Source organism: Esox lucius, chromosome 13 (assembly GCF_011004845.1).
Source record: "Esox lucius isolate fEsoLuc1 chromosome 13, fEsoLuc1.pri, whole genome shotgun sequence".
Taxonomy (NCBI): Eukaryota; Metazoa; Chordata; class Actinopteri; order Esociformes; family Esocidae; genus Esox; species Esox lucius.
Window position 1 is genome coordinate 35,170,942 of NC_047581.1, and position 18,630 is coordinate 35,189,571.

Consider the following 18,630-nt stretch of genomic DNA (forward strand, 5'->3'; position numbering starts at 1 on the left):
GTACAATGTCTTTGCTGTGTGTAAAGTGTGATTGTAATGTAAATTACCTGTTTATTTTATTTGTTAAATTGCATAAAAATGCAGTTATTGATTCAAGGACTTGTCACTAATGCAAGTTTAAGAGACATTTACATTTTCATTATCTCTAAGTCATTTAGCAGATGGGTTATTCAGGCTTACAGTAGTGAGTGCATACATTTCCATACTGCTTCCATGACACTGAACATAAAACACTGAACATATGAGTACAGAAATTGTTGTGGTATTAAATGTCTAATGCCTGCTTTAAAGAGGAATCCGAAACCAGACAGTCTGGCTGGTGATGTCCGAATCTTACAAGCCTAAATCTTTTTTTTCCAGAAAACTGTAAGGTTTTAAAGTATGGGCTAATTTAGTTTTGAAACCACTGTGAAGACAGTTACACCCAAAATGTAACTTAAAACATGCAGTCTTCTTTAATGACTCACTGTTACTTTTAACTTAATTCCACTTCATTTGTCCCAGGCCGTCTATTCTGACAAGTGTTTGATAGTTCTGTGAAATCAAAAAGCAGAGCCAAGAGGTGTGCTAATCTTAGCATACAATTAGTAGGAGACCGTTTGGAGAATAAGAAATGAAGTTTTCTCCTTCACTACGAACTGCCCCACCCACCTTCCTGACTCCAGTCTTCAGATACCACAATAGTACACATTTCTATTGTAGTCCTGGACAACCACACCTGATTCAACTTAGCCACTAATCATCAGGCCCTCAATGAGTTAAATTGGGTTTGTTTGTCTGGAGCTACTCCAAAAACGTGTGACTTTGGGGGAACTACTGACTTAATGGCATGAGGGACAGCCTGTTTTTAAGAGTGCAAACAAACTCAGTATTGCTAAACCACTTCAGAAAAATATTGTTGATGCTCTATTTTAGTTCTTAATTTAATAATTACAGAAGGTTTTGGCCCAGCGGTGGTCACCACTTTGACTCCAGCTCATAGTTTTGGGTGTTTTTGAAACTACTACTACTTTCCAATTGGAATACATTCTGTCAGTTAGGACGTTTGCAAACATAAAATAAAATAAATTGTAACTATTTTAATTGTAACATTATAACTATGTGATTGCGTTGAGTTACAAGTGTGTCTGAAAATCAGTCATGACCCGCATGAAAACAGACATTTTGTTTTAATAAAAACATCCTGACTAGTTCCTGGACAGTCATTTTTCCCCCCTTTGTCTTCAGGTGAGGTGTTCTATGCGCCTGTAACACACAAGATGACGTTTGAAGAGGCAAAAATTCAGTGTGAGAAGCGGAACGCTGTGCTCGCGTCCCCGGGCCAGCTCCACGCTGCCTGGCGAAAAGGTCTAGACAGGTGTGACTACGGCTGGCTCTCCGATGGTAGCGTTCGCCACCCTGTCGCCGTGCCCAGAATGAAGTGTGGCGGCGGCCTGGTGGGCGTCAGGACCATGTACCGCTACCAGAACCAAACCGGATTCCCAGAACCCTCCACCCAACTGGGAGCATACTGCTTTAAAGGTGAACATGCAAATGGTTGCATTCTTGTCGTTTTGCAAAATTGTGCCTTTTAATTTTGACAGCCACTCGAGACCCAGGCTGAGGTAAGCGAGCGTTCCGCTGTGACTAACTCTGATGTCACCTCCTTTGGGTGTAGTCATGCTACAACCCCACCCCCCAGATCCTCATCTTGCCTGTCCCGTCTCTAACACAAACACTAAAATGTCTGCAATCCACTCGTAGTAGAGTACCCGTGTTCAACACTGAATTCCCGTCTCTGATTTATTACTGTGGAACATCACTCCTCACTGGTTGATTTTCGTGTTTCGGTTGCTGATTGACTGAAAACATGAGCAGATCAGAACCTTACATAGAGGGCTGTGTGTTTTGTACTAGAGCTAGACTGTATAGCCCAGTACAGTGAAATACTGGCCGTTGTTTTATGTTGTTTTTTGCGTTCCCACCCGTTACTGTGGCAACTACTTGGGGATTGGCTTACAGGACGATGAAATCATAATTCTTAACTCCTTCTGTCTTTGAACCTGATACGTAGCTCATAATTATACTAATCGGTGAGTTATTGACCAATAGTTTGTTGGAGAACCCTCCACAGTCATTATCAGTCATTATCTGTCAGGGATTATTAGAACCAAACTATGGTATTCAAGGCACTATTTTCTGCGGTCGTTGGGCTAGCCTTGGATGACCTCACTGTTGAGGTTGAGCAAAGAAAACACTGTCGCATAGTCTCTCAAAAAAGAAACGTGCAAACTGCTAAAATACTGTATGTGATAGAACACAAATTATAACTTAGACGAATTACTAAATGATTGAATGATTCATGTGGGGTAAACAGTATCTAAACTCCAGGGTTAGGCTTCTGCTTGATTACTGCAAAATCTGCAGTGTAGCACCTGACAACTTTCTCCTCCTGCTATCTTTTTTCTTTTCTCCTCTCTCTTCCAGTGTCCGCTGTCTGTTTGCCCCTTTTCTGTCACTTTCACTTGGTAGTTATCAAAGCAGATGTTAGGATAATGGAAGGAGCTACTGGCCGGATTTCTAAAACCGGTCAGCCTCAGTGACCTCTGACCTGGCTTTTACATCTTTTTTTAAACGAGGGTCGGCTAGATAAGCTGCCCCCTGCAATGCCATTGGTTCTCCCTGAGAGACCCCTTGCTCTCGCAGTGCTTAATACTCAAAAGGTTAGGAGGTCACTGAATCAGGGCCACCTCCCTGTTTGTGCATTCCACTTAGGTTCCCTTTATGGTTTGGCGCTATCCAAAGTGCTTTTCAAGTACCCCCTTTTCCATTGGACGGGGGAATTTAAGGGATAATTCACCCCAATTACAAAAGTACATATTGTTTTCCTCACCCTGTAAACGAGCGCTATTCAGATATAATCTTACAGGGATTTGAAAATAAAAGGTATTTACAGGGGGGCCAGTCCTTTACAAGGGATTAAGCCTAATGCTTAAAAAAAAAAAATCAACACATTCAGTCCGAAATATTGAATCAGTTTCATTAATGTCCAAATTAAATGTTGAAAAAGTTGTTCATTTAAAGTGCTTTACGAGTAATTTAGTGCTTCAAAAGTAATCGAGTGCCTTTACTTAAAAACATAAATATTTTCAAAGACATTTATTTTTGTAGTTTTAAATAGTTAATACAGCTGTTTAAAATTCACATTTGTAAGGGAAAGTAGAAGGTCAGTACCAGGTCTTCACGAAGAAGGGGAGGAGAGATTTTGGTAAAATAGTGATTTTGTTGGCAATCACTGATTAGAGAATAATGAACAGTAAAATGTTTTCTCCTTATCTGCCCAGAGATTTCATCCAGCAACTTTTTTTCAATTACCACTGGGCTAAAAGCCCCCTCCATTTAAATCGTTTTCCTACAAAAGGTGGGTAAACAGTATTTACCCTCCACTAAACCCTTGCATGATTGAACCTTCCTACGTCCAGGATTGAACCATGGTACATTCTTATAATTCAGATTGACCAAGGTATTAGTGCAAGCACCCTAGTGGTTTCGTAGTACGCTTCTGTAAGGTTATGATTTACTAGGTACTTTTGTAGCACAAATCCTGTCATACTTTGTCCACTGCTTACAGGAGATGTCATTTTTGTAATTTGCGTTTACTATCCTTTTAATCATTTGCCCTTCCAGGAACACAACAACCCCAAATAAGAGAGTGTATAAACATTAGTGAGTTAGATGAGAAGTGGCAGAGAAGGAAAATGTAGGTTTAATTGGTTCCTGGAACAGGGAGAACAAAGGCCCCAGTAACAGTGACAGTACACGACCAGTGAGATAATGCACCCTCTTGGCTTTCTAGCAGGCCAGAGTATGTTTTTTTCTGCTGGGGGAAAGAAATACTTAATCTCTTACGTCTCACTGTAAAAAGTTTCTATTCAATATAGAATTGTGAGGCAACCCACTGCAATAGAATGTTGAGTTTGTTCGATAAAAAGGCTTTGCACAGCCATTCACGAACAGATGTGTGCAGGGCAAACAGCTAAGCGTCTGTTTTGTATAGCCTGTCGCACCACTCAGGGTTGGTTCTTGACCGCTGCAGCCTTAATGTAGCGTTACTATGCCACGTATATGTGCTATAAGCCCTAGAAACTCAATATTACAATAGGATGACAAGCACCCAGAAGAATCAACTTCCATAAATTATACCAAATGTTATTTGTTCTTCAAGACCTTGTAGACACTGCGCCCTCCTCAAAATGCCACTGTATCTCCACAGATTGAACTGGTTGCTCTATTTCCTGCAGGACGCCTCATAAAACAATTCGGACCAGGTTATCGTCATCTCTACTGGGCCACAGGTTACAGCCCTCTGGTCCAGTGTGTGGTGTCAATCACCTTAGGGTGAGCAGTTCTGTTGAACATCAGGTTCTTAGACAGCTGACTCCTACAAATGCCAACTGCTGATTGCCAACCACTGTGCAAAACAGGGAGGGGATTATTCACTGTTTACTTTATTATGATTGAACATAGAAGGAAATGACCATTATAAGTCTGAGTCTGATAGTTTAAATTAGAACACTTGGAAAATTCCCACATCATATAATTTCTAACAATGTTATCCCAGTACATGAGCAGGGCTTGGTTATTTGATCTGGAGTGAATGCATTGAAACCACTTCCAATACAGATTCTTAAGAGATCGCACCATAACACTAAATTATTCACCAAAGTATTTATTGTTGGACCAGTGGCAAAGACAACTATCAAAGCTTTGTGGGTAAGTCATCCTCAATAAGGACGTCTCTCTAATCAACACCAAGTTATTTAATGCATTACACTTCCATGCTGGGTCAGCGATTTGATGTTGATCCATGCCTGGTATTCCAACCAGATTTTTCTATTTTTCTCCTCTAGAAAATAGGTTCGCTTTCATATAACTTAGCTTTCATTTAGGTGATTGGTTGCATTTCATTAATTGTAGGTCTTTTTTTAATTTCTCATGTTGGGTTCGTTTCCCGCCAAATGTTTGTGACCCACGGAATGAGAATGGGTCTTCGGAGGATCCTGTGACTTCTCACATTCAGGTTTACACCAAAGTCCATTGGAAACTGTATCATACACTGTATGTATTCTGTGTTTTAAGTGGGTAGTGCTGCGTGAAACCTCAGTGACTGTACACGCAGTACACCCAAGACAGACATGCCATTCTGGTGCCAGACACTGAGCGTTAGAGAGGAAATAGGTAGTTTACATTTACAATGGCTACATTATTAAATAATGTAGCAAAAACCATGCAGGGTGACTTATAGGAGCAATTAGGAGCAAGGGCTTTGCTTTAGCGCAAGACAACATGATTTTTCACCTTTTCCTCTCAGGATTCAAACCAGAGACCTTTCGGGTCTGGGCCAGTTCCCAAAGCAAGTGCCAGCTTAGTTTGGAAAAAGAATCAAAGATCCCAGATTAAATAGTTATCAATCAATAAGACAGTGTGATATTCAATAATTGGCTATTGATCACTTCGATATTATGTAAGAAACCGTTTTCGGGTAATTTGGCTATGCTAGTCATTGGTTCTTTCAGTCTCAGGCATTTGGACTTTAGTTAATTGTTTCACCCTTTTTTTCCTTTCTGTCCTCAGATAGGAGACAACTGATCAATCAGACGACCTGGGTTGAGATGTCCGTGGAGGGCACCACCACACCAGCCAAACCCGCTGGCGATTCCAACACAGCGCTCTCCCCTCTGGACAGATGGATCACCACCCAGAGCCCTGGACCTGAGCTTGTTCCTGTGGCTTCCGAATCAGCTGAAGCAGAAGCACCTCCTTCTGTGTTCTCAACCAGCATGGCCCCACCTCGACCCACCCAACTAACACATGAAGACGATCTTGAAGAGGCCATCTTGTCACTCACCAGTCCTGCTGCGGGGTCTCACACCACAACAGCTGCAGATCAAGAGTTAACCCTTGATTTCGCCTCTGAGAGCCCAACCCACGTGGAGTCTGTCCCTAAACGTGGAGACACGTTTGAAGCTGCGTCCACCACAACAGGAAGTCCAAAACATCCTGGTGATTCAACCTCCACTGCGCCTCCTCCTGTCACCGCAGCCGTCCCAGTGGGAGATGCAAAGCCTGAAGAGCACGTCGGTGTCACCACGGCCCTGTTACCGAGGACAGACTCTGAGCAGAGATTTCCTGACCTCACTTTAGAGGATCACACAGTGATTAAAGTGGGCACGGTCCCTCCGGACATTCTTCTAGAAGCCTCTCCAAGCACAGAACCCATGTTTGCTCACGGGAATACAAAAGAAACCATCCTGAAAGGAATGACACAGGAGATGACTCCTTACTTGATAGGACTAGAATCAGCTTCGACAGCCAAACCAACTGAACCAATCACCAGTGAGGAAACTGCGACAGATGAATCCAGTCCACATGTAACTGAACATCTTTTTACTGTTGAAACCACACATGATTCTACAGCGGTGACTCCCTCAATCACACCGCAAGGAGATTCAAGCACGGCAGAATCATCGTTAAAGCCTTCAGTTGGCTCACTAACTGATTCCCAGACCAAACCCCCGTCCCAGGACCTGACTGTTCACAAACCAGTTGAGGCAGAGATTGTTTCTACAACCGAGCACACGGAGACACCTTCTCGTCATGATCTAGCGACGCCGGCGATTGTGTACAAGGAGGAAGCGAGTCAAAGGCAGACCACATCAACAGAATTCGCCACTCGACATGGAACCGTGACCTCTGTAAGCTCAACGGTAGCTGCCATTCTCATCGACAGTGAAATTCTAGCTGAGAAAAAGACCTCCGGTGTCCAGGTCATTGAAGAATCCAAGCCTGACATCCACACGTCCCTGAGTGAAAACCTTGCTGATAGTCAGAGCACCACCACAGACATTGACACTGAGTACTTCAAATATGCTGTGGTTACATCAGTGATCTCTGCTGTGGACAAACCCAGCGCCACTCCGGCCACTGTAGGCCCTGACGAGCAGAACAACGTGTCCGGTAAGAAGATGGACCGTTTCCATCGCTCCCATTTCTGCTTAGTCCAATGCTACGATCGTATGATACATGCCAGACATTTTAAGATACACACTGCTGGGGATTTGTTTAATTGGCTCTACAGATTATATCTCTTTACGTTAACAATCTGCCAGTCTTAGATTTGCAGAGTTTTAAGTTTTATTTCAAGACCTGATGGTATTTGGTCTCACAGAGTCATTGGTTCTGAACAGCTGTAGGGTGTGTCTGAAACACTTTCCTAAAGCAGGAAAATGATACGGTATGTTCAATAGAACACTGAATCACAGTGTGTTAAAAATTATGTAGATTTTTGTAGTGGTATTATACAGTTCCGGATAAAATGAAGAGGCCACTGCACCTTTTTCTTTCCTTTCCAAAGAAGTCAAAAAGGAAGGTTTTGAGTGAGGAGCAGAAGGGTTAAAATTAAGAGACCAGTGCAAATTGGACGCTTCTGTTCCTCGCTCAAAACTTTCCTTTTCAACTTTTCTGGAAAGGAAAGAAAAAGGTGCAGTGTTTTTTTCCGGAGCTGTATTTTCTCTTAATGTAAAATCATGTCAAAATTACACATCACAGAAGAAACTCAAATATAATTTCTAGATTTCCTCTCCTCCTCCTTTAAGAAAGTCATAATGTTAAAATGCTTACATCTGTAGTCTTTAAAATCTTATAAACCAGGTGGTTTGAATCCTGATGGACTGGTAGCTGTGGTATATGAACGTGTTTACCATGTGTATGACATCCACTTTTTACTGCTGTAACTGCTTTCTTCACTGCTTGTTCAGAGCAAAAATGCATCTAACGGGTTTGTGTTGTAAGGCAAGTATATACCACGGCAAAGCTGTTGTGTAAAGCGTTAACTCCATGATGCATCGAGTGCTTAAGAACAGCTCTTGGCTGTGTTACGTTGGCCCTGTACCACACTCTTTGTGTCTTTTTGCTCATATTACTTATATCCTCTGCATTTTTTTCTATACTTCACCACGGCAGGTGTTTTGTTTTTACTGTAAATAACAGCTCTTCGGTTGTTTAATATAATGTCTGTCTTTGAAGCAGGCATGTGTCAACACTGTGTCAACCAGCTGTGTCAGTTCTCTTCGCCACCGAATACGGCTGTACAACAGACCGGGTTCTGGCATTAGACGTTAATACTTTGTGCTGTCCAGGGTTCTGAAGTGTGCGTGTGTGTGCGTGTGTGTGTGTGTGTGTGTGTGTGGGATTTGACTCGCTGCCAAGGAGAATGCGTGCTCTCTTTATACACATAAACACAAAGACACAGAAGCGCTGCCACATTAGCATGGATCATGGTGTGTACATTGTTCCTTTCAGCGCCATTCTTTATGGCATATCTCCTATCAGCTTTTTAGCACTTTCAGCACTCACGTCAATCATCAGTTTAGCAGTTAGATTTCATATCTTTTGGTTTTGCGAAGTTTGGGCCTGTTGTCTTTTTAAGATTTTTATCAGGACATGAATTTGGCACGTTTTATGCTTTGTTGATCATGAAACCAAAGACACAAAGTTCATAAATAACTTGTCAAACTGGTCAGAAACCTAATCCAACAAAGAAATGTGTATTGCTGCAGTAGTCTCTGAAACCACTGCTGCAATGCATTCAAACACCAGAGGGAAACAGACACTAAAAGGAAAATGAAATAGGCCGCAGTCTCCCAGCATGCAGCTGTTCATAACGATTAGCTGGTATTGTAGTTGGCCTCAGTTATGACAATTACCAGTGTTAAGGCTCAGGCTAACTCTTCCCACTAATCTCTGGTATTCCCCTTCACTGAGGCAGTGCCGCGTTACATGGTGAGGGACCTTGACTTTTACTTCTCATATTCAGTCTTTCAGTGAAAAGATCACTTGACTGCAATGTATTGATAGTTTCTTAGAATGGCAGGTTGGCACCATTATAAATCATAATATTTAGTATTGCAGGAGTAAAGGGTAGTCAGAAAAACATTACTGTAGCATAATACCATGTCATAACGCCATTTGTCCTTTTTCGTTTACACACGTTTTGGGCAGCAAAGTCCTTAGCTGACACATTCTCACTGAGGTAAAGAAAATCGTGAAAGACAGAACGAAAGCACAAACACACACCTTTAGTTTCGAGGACGGCTCCTCTGTTCTGTTTCTGAGTGCTAAGCGTCGTGTCACTCAAGTGTTGTTGACCTGCCGTGTTGCTATACCAGTTGTAAACGATTGAATCTGGCGCAGTCGTACAGGACATGATTGGTTTGGCACCGCCGTGACTGCCATGGTTTCTGCTACAGGTGATCTGGACTCCCTCTGAGTGCAGTCTGGGGAGAGAGCCAAGGAGCCAAATCACGGACCCAGCGCACAGGTTCTGCGCGTGTTCATTTTTGTGTGTGTGAGTGTCCGTGTGCGAGACTCCCTCAGCCAGCCTGGCAGCCTACCTGAGTAAGCACAGATGGCCGTCAACATCTGAAGCCTGGACGTCACCTCATGATGTCACCACTTAGGCGAGGTCTTTCCTCTCTGTGAGAGCTTAATGGATGGTTGTGTAGCAGCGCTAAAGAGTGGGGTTATGGGTGTTTTAGTGACACATTGGATGGTGCCACTGGGATCAGAATGACCCCATAATGGCACATTGATAGTAATCCACCTATATATTTTTAGTGTTCGGTGAAACATCGTCATGTCATTTAGTATGAAACAAGCATCCAAACCTCAGCACCTGTCAACTGAACTAGAGTAATGACATGTGGATTCCCGCAGGCCCAGGACATTGTGGGGCTGAGGTCATGATCTGCATACAGCACTGTTTGTGCCTGTCTCCTCAGCATGGAGCACTCCTCCGTGTCGCTGTGGGCCTGTGTTTACGTTGGCAGATGGCGTTTTGTTTTAACAGATGCCTGATATGGCACCAGCCTGCTAGCTTGGCCACTGAAAACCTGAGGTGGTGGTGGAACAAAGGTGAGAGAAGTTAGAGAGAGCAGTGGGTGAGGACTGAGGTTATGTTAAGTGATTAAAGATGGTGGTTGGTGTGTGTGTGTGTGTGTGTGTATGTGTGTGTGTGACCGTGCGCACAAGGAAGGAGGTCATTGCGGTCCAGTGTTCCCAGGCTTAAACAGGTGTCAGGCTCGGCAGTGGTCGGCCATTGCAGGTGTTCTTTCTCAGAGCCACTAATCTTTCTCAGACACAGCTGGTGGGAAACTCCTCTTTTCAGATGGGCTGGGTGGCGGAGGATTGTGTTGTTGGAACTGTCTAACCGACATCCTCTGCCATGTTTGGATTGCATGTAAAATGCCCAGCTGATTACCGTGACAGAGAGCTCGACACTTCGATTTTTGTGTCCCCAGATCGATACACGGAGCACTGTCTGATTTACAATATTTGTCATTCGGTCCGAAAGGGAAAGATGGGAGTGTGGTTCACCACCGACTGAGTGAAAAAGGGTTTTTCCTGAAGGATATGGTATGTTTGTGTTGGCCGATCATGTGACGCTTGTTCCTCATCCAGTGGATCTGCTCAGGTTTTTACTTCGAACCGACGCTCTTGTTTGTGAATAGGGCAGAAAAGGGATGTCTGTCTTTGCTCAGGGCCTTAGCTGACTTATGGTTTGAGAGGGACCTGTCTGCCCACATGACACAGACTTAAGTGATGTTACACCTAGCGTGTGGCAGCAGGTAGCCTAGCCATTAGGGAATGTATGTATTTTATTCAAGTATGTAAATGAAGTGAAAAGTATGTAGGAATATGGCGATAGCTTTGTGCTTTGGGATGGGATACTGCTGAGTTAACCTTCTAATTGACATTTGTGGTCATCTAGACAGCCTTATCCAGAGCGACATACCGTAGTGAAAGGATACGATTCTGACCTGATAACCCGTGGGAATCAAACCAGCAGCCTCTTGCGTTCCAAGCACCATGTCCTTCCCACTGAGCGATACTGGAGAAAATATAAGAATCAAGATCTGATTGCTAGTGCGGAGCTTGTCAACCAGTTTGGAGGTCAATTCCAGTTAACTGTGATTGAAACAGAATTGATCCCAACCCTGGCATTCACGACTACGTTGTAGCTTTGACTGGGCCCATTGCCGCGTTGTGTAGCCAGTAGTTCCATGGGACAGTGCACAGTAGCCAGCATCACCAGGTTAGGGGAAGGCATTTTTCCATGACTCATCACACTCTAGAGGGAATCAGTCAGTTGGATCTGGCGGCTGCAAGCTAAACTGAGATTGTTATTTAAAAGTGCATTCTTTGTTGTTGGCTTGACTGACTTCCTGGTTGAGCAAGCAGTGTGATAAAAAGGCATTACGTGGGTTGTCTCGAAAGGAAGCAAGTCACAGTTGTTAACTCTTCCATGCCTGTTGGTATTTACTGAGATTTGACAAGGTTGTGAGTACGGTTGAAAATCACGGAATTGAGAGGAATAGAACAGCTGGATAAATACAGTAAATGTTACATGTACATGAACTGAAACAGAAGACACATACACCAGAGTAAATATAATGGAGGTAAACTAAACATTAACTAAGTCTGGTGTTGTGGTTATATTAATGGAGGGAAACTAAACATTAACTAAGCCTGGTGTTGTGGTTATATTAATGGAGGGAAACTAAACATTAACTAAGTCTGGTGTTGTGGTAATATTAATGGAGGGAAACTAAACATTAACTAAGTCTGGTGTTGTGGTTATATTAATGGAGGGAAACTAAACATTAACTAAGTCTGGTGTTGTGGTTATATTAATGGAGGGAAACTAAACATTAACTAAGTCTGGTGTTGTGGTTATATTAATGGAGGGAAACTAAACATTAACTAAGTCTGGTGTAGTGGTTAAATGAATAGAGGGAAACTAAACATTAACTAAGTCTGGTGTTGTGGTTATATTAATGGAGGGAAACTCCATTACTTGTCAGATGTAACGAGTTCCAATTCAAATCACTGTGAGGTGTTACGTGTAACTGTGATCCTATACAATAAGACACACTTTCACACTGATGCCCTAGGCGTAGGTGATCTTCTGATCTTACAGGAATTCGGTTCTAATGGTTTTCTAAAGCATTGAGTTGAATAGAGTTAAAATTAAGGAGGAAGGACCAATGTGGGGTTGTTTTTTGGGGGGATTGTTGCTTATTAAATATAGCCTCAGGGCACTCGACACTGACAGGAGAACTATGGAGGTTGAAGAAATGCTTTTCAATTCACTAATCTTGACTGGCCATTATCTCACAAAATCAACTCATTCCATCTTTAGAAAATCCATGCCATAGGAAAGTAATTTAGTAAGACGCACTGTGCTTATTAAAACGTTTGCAGTTCAAGAAGGAGGAATTCAGGTCATAAGTTTGTCACATTTGCTTATTTTTTTGCACTAAGCATATTGAAACTTGTGTTAACAACAAAAATGCTTTTTTGTACTTTTATTACCATGTATGCTAATCAGACACTCTTTCTCCTTGTCTCTCCCCCTCACCCTCTCACCCCTTTTTGTTGTCTCCATTAGCCTCACTCTTAGCTGCTCAGGGCCAGTTCCCAGTGTTACCAGAGGTACCTGACCTGGGTCCATCCTCGGTCGTCCCCGTCGTTCCAGATCAGGCCACTCCCTCCCCGACTCTAACTTTCATTAATGGCAAACACCAAGGGACCCTGGAACCAGACAGTAGACAAGTAGAGGCGGAGGCCATTAGGAGACCAGGAGGAGACCAGTTCCAGTTTGAGGGCAATGTGACAGTAGTGCTGAGCAGCTTGGAGAAGGTGAATGCAACTACATTTGATTACTCTCAGAAAGAGATTGATATTACACCAGATGAACATGACATTCATGAGGTGAGCTCTTTGGAATCTACAGAGGAACCCTTTTCAACTAGGCCATTTCCTGTGTCGGAGTCCACTCAGAGTCCACTTTTTCACGACTACAGCTCTGAAGTGGTTCATGTGGAGTCAACGCCTCCTCTTTCACCACCAGAACAGGTTGGGGAAACCATAGAAAACCCTGCTGTGCGCTCACCAACTACGGTGCAGATGATTTCTTCCAATACAGAACAGACGTTTGAGATGGTGTCAACATTTTCGGATATCAAAGACAAACCAAGCGATGTCGTAGTTGCATCCACTGAAGCGACGTTTACTGTTTCACCTTCCGGTACAGCTGTATCTAACGTTCCTGAACAAACCCAAACATATCATACACCCAGGAACTCTGAGGAAAGCCAGCGTGTGAGCACCTCTGTGTATGACGAAGGGCTTGAAGGGTCAGGAACACAACACCGGGAAGACGTCAGTGATGCAGAGGTGACTCAGCCAGAAGGGCCTTCTTTTTCCCCCACTACAGAACTACAAATGTCCACAGATGGGACTGACATTTCTGCTGTCCCACATACGGAAATCTCGACTCAAATCCCGGCTCTGTCCGTTTCCACACTCACTTCTGGTGATATTGAAGACAGGCCAGCGACCACAAGTGACAGTAAGGGCTCCACTTTAAGCCAGGAGGAAGGATCAGCATGGGCCACACACTCCCTGGGGGGTCCAGAAATCTCCTTAGGAAAAACAACCATGAGTGGCGAAACGCTGTCCGAAGAAGCAGGCACCACTGAGTCAGATTTACTGATCTCTAGCCCAGCTGAGAAAGAGGAGGGAAAGGAGGAGAAAATAAATATCAGCCAGCCTTCAGTGCCGGCCTCATTGAAAGACACTGCTGAAACACATGTGGCCTCCGCAACAAAATACCAAACTCCCGGTATGTTGACGGCCAGCTCTTCATTATTAAGCACGGAACGCATCATGTTGCGATCCACAGAAACATCAGCAGGAAAAAGCTCAGTAGACACTGCACAACAGCTAATGACGGAACGTGAGGTTTCACCACTGCCCAAAGACCTAACAGGCACTGAAAAACCATCAGGTGTCCCTACTACTGATGGGACTGAGAAAATCTCAGCATCCACCAGAAATGAAGAGAGTGCCAAGAGTCTGGCAACATCCATGATCTCCTCTAAAGAATCCTCTACAACAATTGTGTCTCCAATTTATAGTACTGTTCAGATGGCTAAGACAACCATGGCATCTTTGTCAGACTTAGTCAGCCGATATACCACACAGGGCCTTGAGACAAGTGAATTACATAAACTACAAGAAGGGACCAGAGATAATGATACACCTTCTGTTATCCCAAAAATTATAGAAGAAGAAAGTTCAGGTGATTCAGATATGTTTGGCACATCAACTGCAACACCTCTCTCTCCTATTTATAGTGCAGTCAATAGAGAACAGGAAGTGATCAAAATCTCAAGCACAACCAGTGAGACTACGGCGCAAACTGATGAGCCATCAGCTGCTCCAGTTACTGAAGAGACTAGAACAGTCACTTCTATAGATGAAGATAAGACAACTCAGATGTTCACTAATGAGTCACTGGTTGAATCTTTACCTTCTGCTGTTCAAAAAACCACAAAAGCTGAGGAAGAATCTGAAACTGCCAGCACTGCACCGGACACAAGTTCATTCCTCCCTTCTTTTGGCAAAGAGAGCTCAACCGTCAGACATATATCTGCAAAGTTAAGTACACACAAAATAAGCATTTCAACAGAAATTGAAGCTTCAGAGGTTTTGAGCACAACCACCCCATCATCTGTAGAGGATATTTCGACATCATCTCAAGCATCAACTCTTGCCATAGATTCAGTCACCCTGACTACATTAAGCAAAGAGAACCAACAATTCCTGGCAGATGAAATTGAATTATCCAGCACACCTCCTACCACCATTAACATGACTGAATACAAATCTGATGAGGATTCTAGAGTGTGGACTATGACAAATGTAGCTAGTTCCACCCCAGACTCCATGTTAGCCAAAGCTACACAAGACATGACAGTTTTCACTGAGGGAGATAAAGCTACTATGAAACAAACTAGCCAAACTGTTCATGAGTCATCTTCAGGACTTGACTACTCTGAAGGGTCTGGAGACAAAATATTCACCTCTGTAATAGGCACCTCACAAACAACAACCTCTACTCTTGACAGAAGCTCAGCAGCTAAGGAGGTTGATAGTACAGAGTTTACAACTCAAGTATCTCTATCCTCTGAAGAAGGCATGTCAAGAGAGGCCATCAAGATTTCAACTTCCAAACCCTCTGAAACCACTTTCTCTCTGTATAGCATTGAGACACCCACATCAATTTCAGAAGAATCTGTCAAAGATCATACAGAGACACTGCTGGGCTCAGTAAACACATCAATCATTACCATTATCGATGACACAGAGGCCAGCTTTACATCCACAGAAGAAGAGTGGTCAGATAGTCAGACCACAGAAATGTTTACTTTACCTTCAGCATCAACAGTTTCTCTCTTCAGTACAGTCAAAATAAAGGATGAAAGGTCTTCTAAATCAACAGCTGTTCCTATTACTGATAGCAGTGAGACAGGATTATTGTCAACAGAAGAGGAACGCCTGTTCAGTCAGACAACAGAAATGATCACGGGTATGTCTTTTATAACAACTATGCCTCCTAAGTCAAGTAAAGAATCAAAGAAGACTGAGGTGTTTATTGATGATGTGTCATCAATAGTATTACCTTTTGAGTCACGGACTACAGCAGCCACTGCAGACACATCTCTCAATGTAATAGTAGAGGCAGTAGATGCAACTGCCAAGCCATCAACAATTGCTACTTTCACAAGTTCAGTCTATTTTTCCACAGACCAAGAGAGCTCAGGTGAACAGACTCTAGATATGTTTGCCAAAGGCACTGAACCTACTAAAGATTCTTCGCTGTTCAGCACTGAGAGAACAAAACAAGTAACAACAGGATCACATGAAACTGCAACAATAAAATCATCAAATATTACAATTGCTTCAGCTTCTCCTCTCTATAGCACTAAAAAAACTAGCACAATGTTAGAAGAAGTTGTAACAGAAGGAAGTGAAAACGCCACTGCAATCACAGCTCTGTACAGTGCTGAGAAAACTGCAGAAACAGCCACAGACAAACCTTCAGTAACTCCTGCTGGCACAGAAACAACATCATTTTCATATAATACAGATCAAGGGAACTCGGGTGACCAATCAACAGAGATGTTTACTAAGATCTCCTTATCAACACCTACTTTGTCTTTGAACAGCACAGAAGAAATAGAGGCAACTTTTTTTTCAGACATGGTACTTGTAGAATCTCTACCAACTTTTCAAACAACTCCAAGACCTGGGGGAGGACTTACAAATGTCAGCAGTTCCCATGACACAAGTTCAGTCATCATTTCATCAGCCAAAGGAAGCTCTAGTGATCAGACCCCTGATATGGTCACCAAGGCACCGGCCTCCATGATTGAGTTGGCCAGTAGTTCTACCACTGGGCATCCTTCAGTTGAACAGGTGTCAGATCAGACTGAATCATCAAGACAGGTGACCTACATCACCTCTACACCCACAGATATGGAGGGATCTGGAATGTACATTACAGATGATGACAAAGACACATCTCAGTCAGAGGGATCAGGTGAGGAGGCACAAATAGAGACCACCACTAAACCACTGGACCTGTTCACTGTAGCCACAGATGAGACAGAAATCAAAGAGACAACGAGTTCATCTGAGGCTCCAAGTCTTGTATCCTCACAGTCCATAGAGCCCAGTCAATCTACATCAACACAATCTCCTCTCTCAGGTAGCACAGCTGAAACCATACATTCGGCCACAGCTTCTTTGTCCAAACAGGAAGATGAAAACATGACAGCGTCTTCTTCACAACATGAGGAAACAGATGGGAGTTCAGGTGATGGCACTTTAACAGTCCCAGTGCATACCACATCATCTTCAAAAGACATTGTGGTTAAAAGTTCAGTTAGCACAGAGATACCTGATGGAACTGAGGCACCGGTCTCAATGATTGAGTTGGTCAGTAGTTCTACCACTGGCCATCCTTCAGTTGAACAGGTGTCAGATCAGACTGAATCATCAAGACAGGTGACCTACATCACCTCTACACCCACAGATGTGGAGGGATCTGGAATGTACATTACAGATGATGACAAAGACACATCTCAGTCAGAGGGATCGGGTGAGGAGGCACAAATAGAGACCACCACTAAACCACTGGACCTGTTCACTGTAGCCACAGATGAGACGGAAATCAAAGAGACAACGAGTTCATCTGAGGGTCCAAGTCTTGCATCCTCACAGTCCATAGAGCCTAGTCAATCTACATCAACACAATCTCCTCTCTCAGGTAGCACAGCTGAGACAATACATTCAACCACAGCTTATTTGTCTGAGCAGGAAGGTGGAAACATGACATTGTCCCCTTCTTCACAACATGAGTACACAGAAGATGTGAGTTCAGAGCAAGACACTTCTACAACAGACTCAGTGCATACTACATCGTCTTCAAACGACTTGATGGTTAACATTTCAGTAAGCACAGAGATAATGGATGAAACCAAGACGGTTCAACAAACTGAAGAACCAAAAGTCACTGTAGGAACTTCTGCTGGCCCTCTCTCAAGTATAACAGTCTCAGTGGTACCATTCACAGATCAAGAGTCTTCTTTTGACCTTACATCAGAAATGCTTTTGAAAACATTTATTACATCTACTCCACCAGAGGCAGAATATTTAGAGATCAAGTCTTCATCCACAGTCGTCATCAGTGACCCATCTAAAAGCACAACTGTAGGAACAGTCATTACACCCAAAAATGAAATACATGAAACACCCTTAGACTCTACAATTGCAACAATTAATACTGTGCAACCAACAGCTGGACTGCCAAGCACATCAAAACCATTTGTTCCCTCAGTCACAGATATCGGGGGTTCTGTACTCTCACCAACAGATGATGACCAGGAGACTACTCAACCTGAAAGGTCAAGTGTGGAGGCACCTGGGGAAACCACAACTAAACAACAGGACCAGTTCACTGTTGCAACCGATGACACTGGAATGAGAGCGATTGAGAGCACATCTATCACCCCTAGTGTTGATTCTTTAACAGAGTTTACACAATCCCAGGAAACAAGATCGACCCAATCCAAGACTACAATTTCTTCTATCTTCAGCACTGAGAAAACAGGAAAAGTAATAACAACAATGTCACATGAAATTGAAAATACTTCATGGACTACTACAGCTTCCTCTCTGTATAGCACAGATGCCATGATTACCAAGGTGCCAGCCTCAGTGATCGAATTGGACAGTAGTTCTACCACTGGGCATTCTTCAGTTGAACAGGTGTCAGATCAGACTGAATCATCAAGACAGGTGACCTACATCACCTCTACACCCACAGATATGGAGGGATCTGGAATGTACATTACAGATGATGACAAAGACACATCTCAGTCAGAGGGATCAGGTGAGGAGGCACAAGCAGAGACCACCACTAAACCACTGGACCTGTTCACTGTAGCCACAGATGAGACGGAAATCAAAGAGACAAAGAGTTCATCTGAGTCTCCAAGTCTTGTATCCTCACAGTCCATAGAGCCCAGTCAATCTACATCAACACAATCTCCTCTCTCAGGTAGCACAGCTGAAACCATACATTCTACCACAGCTTTTTTGTCTGAGCAGGAAGATGGAAACATGACATCGTCCCCTTCTTCACAACATGAGTACACAGAAGATGTGAGTTCAGAGCAATAC

General features: G+C 43.3%; 1 protein-coding gene across 1 annotated transcript in view; it reads left to right on the plus strand.

Annotated features, from left to right (window-relative positions):
* The window catches only part of vcana (versican a), a 44,017-nt gene that overhangs the window by 3,143 nt on the left and 22,244 nt on the right, over positions 1-18,630 (plus strand). The window contains exons 4-6 of the mRNA XM_034296720.1: positions 1,228-1,521; positions 5,614-6,996; positions 12,488-16,654. Coding sequence (XP_034152611.1) covers positions 1,228-1,521; positions 5,614-6,996; positions 12,488-16,654 — 5,844 coding nt within the window. The remainder of the gene's footprint in view (positions 1-1,227; positions 1,522-5,613; positions 6,997-12,487; positions 16,655-18,630) is intronic.